Raw genomic sequence first — 9,265 nt, forward strand, 5'->3', positions numbered from 1 at the left:
GCTGTGATCGCGGAATGTTACCAAACATCAGTCCTTGTGTAATAACAATGGTTCCGAGGTAACGTCGGGCACGTTACGCTTTATTTTGCTCCAAATGTCACAGAAGGAAAATGAAAATGACATCTGGGACTATAAACCTCTTGGCAAGAAAAAGAAGAGGCACGAATCGCCACCTAAAAACACTAAAAGAAAATGCACTTTCAGGAAATCCTCCAAGAAAGACGCATCTTCTCTCTCAATCAAGCCACAAGACAGGAACGCAAAAGCCAAAGCGGCAGAAAATGAAGTCAGTGCTACAGCTGGAATAACAGACGACTGTAACTTAAGCTTAAATGCACAGGAGCTTAACTCAAAGAGATCTCCCACAAAAGAAACAAATCAAAGTGACAATGCTGCAGCCGAGGGCCCATCCCCTGAAGACTTCTGCCCCATCTGTCAGATGCCATTCTTCATTTTGGTTGTGCAGTCCCAAAGATGGCACGTTGCTGAATGTATTGACACTCCCAGGGATACGTGCACAGGTACAGACGTCCATACTCATCACACATCTTAAAGTTACACTTGATACCAAATCACAGCTTCAGATAAGCCTAATGTCATTCACAGCAGCCATTCAGGTCCATAATAATCCAAACCATCTCAGCTTTTCCTCAATCCCAGTGAATGTATGTTCACAGGTGACGCTGTGATCTGCAGTGAGAATAGGCAGCAGCCTGGAGAGGCAGAAAGGAAATGGAAGCAGGTTGGAGACAAAGATAGAGAGGCGAGGCTGAGATGTTTTGGGCATAGTGGGATAGGGATGGACAAAGAATTCTGTGCAATGTATCCATTGCCAGGGAAAATGAAAAGTGCAAGATCATAGAGAAGATAAATGGATGTAGTCAAGGAGGACATGCAGAGTAGTGTGACAGAAGGGGAAGCTCGGGATAGGGATGGAGGTTGATCTCCTGTGGCGACTCCCACAAGGAACAGCTGGAAGAAGATATGGCATACGGACATATCTATGATAATTCAAACTTTTGAGAGAAAAAAATTAAATAAGAGGACCAGAAGTCCACAGGATAAACAAGTCTCCTCTAACAAAAGGTCCTTCATTTCCCATAATGCATTGTGATGGTATTCTTCATGCTTGTTGGATGGTAGAAAGAAACCTTCTACATAGCCTAACAGCTCAGGATTAAGGATTAAAAGAAATGTGCACTGACAGTGTAGCACTGATTCTATGCACTTAGCTCAGTTGTGTTTATCTCAAACAGCAGGCTGATAAGATACCTTTATAGTATATATCATCAGTTTAGTTTAGAGTAGAGTAGCGCAGTTGGTAAAGTGCTAAATATTATCCTCTTGTAACCCTGCTCTAACGAGTGCAGGCACTGTTCATTTATCTGTTCATACAGAATGTCCAGATGGTCTTCGGTGCTCCTCCACCATTCCGAACCATTACAAGAAATTCAACCACACACTTCTGGCCCACAGTCGAGCCAGCAGCGGCACAGCCCTCCTCAGTCTGTCCCAACAGGCTGAGACCAGCCTGGATTGTTTTCCAGGGCTGATAAAAAATCAGGGGTCTATTTTAGAGACTTCACAGCAAGGGGCTCTAACTCCTCCTGCATTATCCAGTCCTAGCTCCTCACCTCACCAACGTCACACCGGAACACTTCAGTCAAAACTTACAAATGGCCTTCTGCTCCTGCGTTCTCCTGGACCAGAGGACTTTAAGAAAAAGAAAGGCTGGTCATCATCTACTAAAAGCCAAAACTCTGTCACTGTTTCTCAGGAAAGTAATAAAGGGGATTTATCCATCCCTGTCATGGAAAATAGTGGACAGCAGGATAGTGAAGATTTACACAGAAGTGAGGATTCTTTGGAAAATGATAACATGATATCCTACTCTCCTCTTTCTGAGTTCCCTGCAGAGACTGAAATCAATACTACAGAGTGTAGAAAATCTCTTTTTAATGACAGTGCAATTCAAAATGAGCATGAAGACTCGATGATGCTGTTCAGTGACGGCTTCTCCAGTGAAGATGAGCTCCTCACTGACTTTATAAACAGCAATTCAGAAGCCAGCAATGTGCAAGGAAAGAAACTGCCTTCTGCAAACACCCAGCTGGGTGCAGTTTCCTCATTAACACCCACTAATCAGTTAACTGCTGAGAACAGAGCTGCTTCCTCAGGTGGAAAAGAAGCTTCTGAAATCAGTAAGACTAGTATTCAGTCTCCACAGAGTATTGTCTTAGAGCGTCTGAGAGACACTCTTCTGAGCTCAGATAACTCACACTCCCAAAACTCAAACAGCATTATTCAAACAGAGCAACCAGCTTCTCTTCAAGTGCCTTCATCTCAAACTTCCATTGTCCAACGATCTCAAGCCATGCCCCCTCAGAAGGGCCACAGCAAAGCCGGTCAGGTCTCCGGTCTCAAACAAACTGACATCGGGGTGTTTTTTGGCCTCAAACCACTGAGGGAGAAGGCGAAAGAAGCAGAGAGTGCACCAAATGACCTCAACGCTTCGTCTACTCCAACGGCTGGGAAGAGCTCGGGACAGAGACGGCAAAGAGGAGACCGGCAGAGAAAAAATAAAGCTGACACACCTGCAGATACGCCACAGGCCACAGAAACCATTAACCCATCAGTAGATGGACAGGGAGAAGTCTGGGGGAGGAGTGGGACCACAGGGAGGAGGAGGTGGAGGAACAGAGTCAATGCTGATGGAGAAGTACAGCTGCCCCGTTGCCCTTTCTATAAGAAAATCCCAGGTTAGTAAGCAAATGTACATTTCTTCTTGCTGTGTAAATTTAAACATTAATTATTATTTAATTTGTAATCTTATGCAAAAAACTTTCCCCAGGCACAAAGTTTGCCATTGATGCCTTTAGATATGGACAGATCGAGGGCATCGCAGCCTACTTCCTTACTCACTTCCACTCAGACCACTACGGAGGCTTGACCAAGACTTCCACTGTTCCCATCTACTGCAACAGAGTAAGTCAATCTGTAGTTTTGATGAAATAATTTACTTAGTTTTGTTTTTATTTGGTACTGGATCACCGAGTGCCAGGGACAGTTCACCCTTAAATCACATTTACATGTTCTCTCACCACCCTGATTGTCCGTGAGGTACCCAGCTATGAAAATATTGGATGTAGAGATGTCTGTCTTCTCATGAATATATCCTTGCTTATGTTGTGCAGGATTTAGATGATTGAGGTTGCACAATCTGTGTTTTGAAATCAGAATCTGATTTATTATATGCATTGATTTGCATAAAACAGTTGCTGTTTTTCTATGATACTAAACAGTCAGGGTGATGGATGTTATCCCTGCTTTGAGTCCACTGTTGAAACTATATCCAACACCATCTCAGCAAAAGGCTGACATTTTGTCCGTTTATGTATTTCTCCTTCAGTGGTATGGAAGCGATTCACTTATTTGAAAATGATATAACACCACCACCACCCCTCTCTGCCGCCAGAAATCCTATTTACTTTCAACTCATTAAAAAGCTTCCTCACTTCAACAGAATTCATAGAGGGAAGTACTTGATCCATTTGTTATCTCTCTGCACTGCTTTGACTCACATTAATGGAAAATGTTTGGCAGCTATGAATACCAAAATTCAAATGGCTCTGATCACAGTTGAGTCAATTAAAATTCGAAGACCTTTGTGGGAGTTTTTTCTTCTTCTTTTGGACACAGAAATACAACATTTGATGTGCAGTAAAATAAGTTTAGCTGGGGCCCAGTTGTTTGCCATCCCCTTTGTTGTTACTGTGAAAAAGCTACATCAGTGAAGGTGTGTTAAATGTAGAGAATTATCTAAATAAACTGAAGTTTGCAGTTAAACAAGTGTAAAATCTTTAGCTCAGACTTTATTGCTTATTTTTGGTTCAATTAGCTACGACTTAACAATATATAATATCAGGTATGATATGAGGTATGAACTTGAAATGATATAAAAGTCAAGAGACTAGAGATGTTGGGAGTTCTTCTATCAAGTGGGTCAGGTTTATCACAGTGGTGTGTGTGTGTGTGTTTTCTGGGGATTAGGCTAAAAACAGACTTATAAGTACTTGTTGGGACTCCGTTTGCTAGGCCACAGACTTTGAGCGTGGGCGCCAGGTGGATCACAGCCCAGAAAAGTTCGATCATAATCACAGAGGGTAATTAGAAAGTAGATTGGGAAAATACGATTTCAAGGCCAGGGTTTGGGAGGCGGGGGGGTGAATTACTCCGCATATCTGAGATTGTTTGAAACCTGATCATCACTGTAAACTGCAAAGATTTGTTCACTCTCAGCTGTGTCTCCTGATTAGATTACAGGGAACCTGGTGAAGAGCAAACTGAGGGTGGCCGAGCAGTACGTCCACATCCTCCCCATGAATACTGAAGTCACTGTGGAGGGGGTCCGGGTCATCCTCCTAGACGCTAACCAGTGAGTCATCTGTGACATCAGCAGGGATCTGTACTGGTGACGCTGTTTTGTGACACATGAGAGCTTCTTTGTCACGCTGCTGATTTCATGCTGATCAGATTCAGCTGGTTTATTACCAGAAGGTTGATTTTCTGTCTTTGAGATTTAAATACTGTTTTAGATTTGCAGCTGAGGTTAATGGGCTCTTCACCAGCATGCATTAAAACTTGACCTGGTATTTTCCCATACGATCTTTCTGAAACCCAGAGAAATGGCTCTGAAAACACTGTGGGCAGAGGAGAAGGACACAATGAGTCACTTATAACATATGTACCGCTATTAGCAGACTACAAAAACATGCATTCATGCATTCGGGAGCAGATACAAAAGTTTCTACCGTAGCCACTTTCTTTATAGTAAAATTGTCATAAAGGGATAAATTGAGGCAATTTGAAGTATATTCAGACACAACCAAGCGAATAGCCTATTCATTATGTCACTGGGAATACATTCTTTTGAATGTAGAACACATCTTTTACAGTTGTGCTACATAGTTTCTACTTAATGACTCTATTTACTCCTCGTAATATTTCCCTGGAGAGTTAAATGAATTTCTCACAGTGAAAACTGGCTAAATTTGATTAAAACCTCTCTTTTGTATCCTTATCTGTTCTTTCAGTTGTCCAGGTGCTGCAATGCTGTTGTTCTTCTTGCCCGATGGACAGACGGTTCTTCACACCGGAGACTTCAGAGCTGACCCCTCAATGGAAACCTACCCTGAGCTACTCAGCTGCAGGATACAGACACTCTATTTGGATACCACGTAAGTACCCCTCAGTTTCATCATTTTCACTTGTTGCTGTAAGTAACAACTCCCGGTAATGACGACCACTTTCTTTCTCTCTGATTTTGGTAAACTGAGCACAACTCCAGCAGTGAAACTCAGATTTTTCAGTGTGACCTCTTATATCTCTCTAGCTACTGCAGCCCTGAGTACACCTTCCCCAGGCAGCAAGAAGTCATCAACTTTGCAGCCAGCACTGCATTTGAATTGGTGACACTCAACCCACGTACACTTGTGGTGTGCGGGTCGTACTCGGTGGGGAAAGAGAAGGTCTTTTTGGGTATGTGCTTTGCAGGAGAGTCTATGCTCACACTTTCTTTTGATGTTTTTTTTGTTTGTTTTTGAGCTGTATGGCGCATTTTCTACTCCTTTAAAAATCAGAAAGTCAGTTATAATCGGATATCTCGGCATGAGAGACATGGCTGACCCAAATGTATAAATACAGAAAGAAATGTGTTTTCTATCCACCTCTTAGTAACAGTAGTTATACTTAAAATAAATATGAAGATGGGTTTTCTAAATACTGCTTGATTTCATTCTGAGAATACACAAAGCAAAATGGTTTCTAAACCTAATAGTAGAATAGTTTTCCCCCTGTAGTTTTCTGTGTGTGGCTGACCTGTCCTATTATAAGTTCATCTGATATTTCTTCTATATTGAAATAGGAGCATCGTTGTTTAAAAACTGGAGCCCCTCACAGTGCATTGTCTTCAAGTGGAGGCAAAGTGTTCCCTTGTGATACATGGGCGATAGTTTGAAGCACTTTAGTACAATGAAAAACTGAAAAAACAGTGTTTAACTGACAGAAGGGGAAACTGCATGCATTCATTCTTTAATCACAGCTGCTTCAACAAGCGCTGCATGAAGTGGAGACAAAAGCAGACGGCTAGTTTAATTGACTGTAGCACTTTACTCATCCTTTTTGTCCTTCTGTTATTCCACAAAAGCATTTGTACACGTACAGCAAACACTTTACAGGCCAGGGAGTGCCATATTTAGTCAGTCAGTTGTTTTCTGTTTTGTTTTTTTTAATAAAGGCCTGTTGAGTTTGAAGAGTTTGTTTCAGTAATGTTGGTGAAAACTAAAATCCACTGTTTTCCTGCAGTTTTCATTCTCACACAGACCTCGTTCTGCTTCATTTGCAGCGCTGGCAGAGGTTCTGGGGTCTAAAGTTTGCCTCTCTAGAGACAAGTACAACACCATGTGCTGTCTGGAGTCGGAGCAAATCAAAGGACGTCTAACCACCGACTGGAAGGCAGCCCAGGTCCACGTGCTGCCCATGATGCAGCTGTCCTTCAGAGTAGGTGCATTTTTCATGACTTGTTTTCCCAAAGTCCCACTATTCTTAATATTTTAAGTTCATATTTATACAACAAAGAGCAGATTTACAATGCACGTTTTAATTATGGCATGTGAGCCATGTTAGCAACACGCATTAAGTCCAAATGTGAACACCAGCAGCAACAAAATGGTCAGAAAATCGTCATGTTTTTGTAAAAAACATATCTATCTTGGAGAACTGATATTTAAATATTACCACAGATAGGTCACAGAGGTGAGAATAGATGTAGCTTTTCATATCTGCTTTATTCTCCTTAATGAGCAATGTTCAGAGGAGCTCACATCACGAGGTAAAGAGACTCTAAAATACATGTGTGAGATTAAACTACAGCATTATGAGTTTATTCAAAGACTGGTGGGAAACAACTTCTTTTTGGTGACTTTTGCTTATTTGAGTTAAAAATACTCGAGCGCAATACACAGTTTATTCATGAAATAATCGGGAATCGAGAAAATGCACAGATTTCTTCTAGATAAGCTAACAGTCACGCATATGGTTCTTACTCCACCAGGTCCATGCTGAGGCAGGAAAACCCCCGACAATGCAGCTCTTTTAAGTTGTCCTTTTTTCCCCTCCCTTTTTCCCTTCTCTTTCCAGAAACTGCAGGATCACCTGGCACGCTTTTCTCATCAGTATGATCAGCTGGTGGCCTTCAAACCTACCGGCTGGACCTTCAGTCAGCAGATAGAATCAGTGGAAGACATTCAGCCTCAGAAAAGCGGCAACATCACCATATATGGTACGCACAAAGCCTTTTTTCTTCTAGTTTTTGGAGAGGAAAAAGAAGTGTCATATATAAGAGTATTATCCCACAACAATTTGAGTGTTGTTAATATTGTTGTATTTAGCCTACAGCTCCCTCTTTTGGTAAAGCCTGAAACAAGTCTTATAGAATCACAATAGAGCATGGCTTGGTTTCAGACTGCTCTGGCTTGGTGGCAACAGGATACATAACGTCAGTGCCCTGGGGTCGTGGATCTCCTCTGTGGACAACACTTCCTAGTCTAGCATTAAACCCCAGTTCTAAATTTGGGCCATGACTTGATTTTTCAATTGCAGATTTAGCCAGTTTTTCTTCCTAACCCCCGTTTCATGTTCTGAATAGATCCATCAGAAGCATCAGCCATCTGGCTCGTAACCTCCAATCACCAGCTAGAGGCTTCTGGGGTGCACACTCACATATATTTTCTTCCTTCTCAGCAGTTTGTGTCACTCAGGCGGAAGCCAATTTGCACTCTCCCTCTCTCTCTCTCTGCCTTGTTTATCTCCTCCTTCTCGCTCTTCCCTGCCATATGCCGCCATTTGCTGCAAATGTTCTCTGCATGTGGAAACGGACTGACTTTATCCATGAATAGGCTTTTTTTCCCCCCTTTTTTTCTAGCTAGACCTGTTTAAAGCAGAGGAGCACATAAAATTTGTCCAGGGCTAAAATGTGGATAAACACAAGGCATCTGCTTTCTGCATTGGTTCCAAGCTAGGTTTTTATTTTGTGTATTAACTGAAAACTGAATAATTCTGCATTGTCCCTTAGAGGGGAACAGTCTGAGCCTGTGGACGTCTTCATTGAGCATCTGGTCCGGCTTTTAAAGCGTTGCCCTTTTGCTTGCCTGATGGATATCCCTGTGTGTTTAACATCTGTCTCCAGCGTTGTTTACTGCAAGCCAGTTTCCCTCTGAATTGACTAAACTCTAAAAATTTCCCAAAGGAGAAGTAAAACTTTCAAATTAGCTAATTGCTTTTTAAAGAGCTGTCGGTTTATGATGATATCAACCCATCTGTTTGTCTGACAGGTATCCCCTATAGTGAACACAGCAGCTTTCTTGAGTTGAAGCGGTTTGTGCAGTGGCTCCAGCCCCTCAAGATCATCCCTACAGTTAACAATGGCAGCTGGGCCAACAGGAAGGCGATGGAGAAGTGTTTCAGTGAGTGGCTCATGGACGTTAAGAATAAACAGTGACTTATTTTCCAGCTGCCTGTCGGTGCTAAAGGAACACCCTAATAGTATGCGATACTTGAAGTGTTGTATGGACTGGTTTATTTTAACGCTATTTGTTTAATTAACTTTACATTTAAATTTAGAGGAAGCGGTTGTGATTTTTAGACCTGAATTAGAAAAACTCTGGAAGCTGTGTTATATGAACCTGACATGATTCATGTATTAAACTTACAGTTGGACCAGGGTCATCCAGACTCTTTTACCATCTCATTCATTTGATATGCTGCAGGTGCTGCTCTGAAACTGTGCAATTTTTTTTTTTTTTTTATTGTGATTTATTTTGTACATGATCAAAGTTTTATGCTGAAGAAATAAATATTTTAAAATAACATTGCTACCGTGTTTTTATTTCTTTGCAACAATACCACTTTAGAAACTTTTCTCTCTAATTGCTCTATATTTAATAATACTTGATATTTCTATTGCCTTCTTTAAACAATCCGTTTTATTCCCCAACCTACGTAAAAGCACCTAGAAGAGCCCATCAAAGCTTTTAGGTTTATAAGACATATTATGACTCTAAGTATTATATTGATAATAGTTGTTTTGGCTAATTTGCTAACTTTACATGGTCAGTTTGGAAGGTTGCAGTCAACATGTGGATATTCACTGCTGAATCTTATGTTGTGATTCATACTGATGAACCTCTGCAGCCACTTACAGTGTGTT

The 9,265-nt window shown here is 41.5% G+C and overlaps 1 protein-coding gene across 1 annotated transcript; it reads left to right on the plus strand.

Moving 5' to 3' along the window:
* Positions 1-2: 2 nt before the first annotated feature.
* dclre1a (DNA cross-link repair 1A (PSO2 homolog, S. cerevisiae)) lies at positions 3-8,948 on the plus strand. The gene is made up of 9 exons (XM_085466297.1): positions 3-521; positions 1,398-2,759; positions 2,852-2,985; positions 4,317-4,435; positions 5,094-5,237; positions 5,393-5,538; positions 6,404-6,558; positions 7,198-7,339; positions 8,391-8,948. Exons 1-9 carry the CDS (start codon positions 95-97, stop codon positions 8,555-8,557), a joined length of 2,796 nt encoding a protein of 931 aa, XP_085322423.1. The 5' UTR covers positions 3-94; the 3' UTR covers positions 8,558-8,948.
* Positions 8,949-9,265: the final 317 nt, after the last annotated feature.

This window comes from Copadichromis virginalis, linkage group LG8 (assembly GCF_057382275.1).
Source record: "Copadichromis virginalis isolate Kocher_CV1m ecotype Utaka linkage group LG8, C_Virginalis_male_GT1.1, whole genome shotgun sequence".
Lineage (NCBI taxonomy): Eukaryota > Metazoa > Chordata > Actinopteri > Cichliformes > Cichlidae > Copadichromis > Copadichromis virginalis.

Coding starts and splice junctions, on each gene's coding strand:
- dclre1a (XM_085466297.1), top strand. CDS start 95: ATGTCACAGAAGGAAAATGAAAATGACATCTGGGACTATAAACCTCTT. Junction 2,986..4,316: donor TTCCCATCTACTGCAACAGA/GTAAGTCAATCT, acceptor TCTCCTGATTAG/ATTACAGGGAACCTGGTGAA. Junction 4,436..5,093: donor ATCCTCCTAGACGCTAACCA/GTGAGTCATCTG, acceptor CTGTTCTTTCAG/TTGTCCAGGTGCTGCAATGC.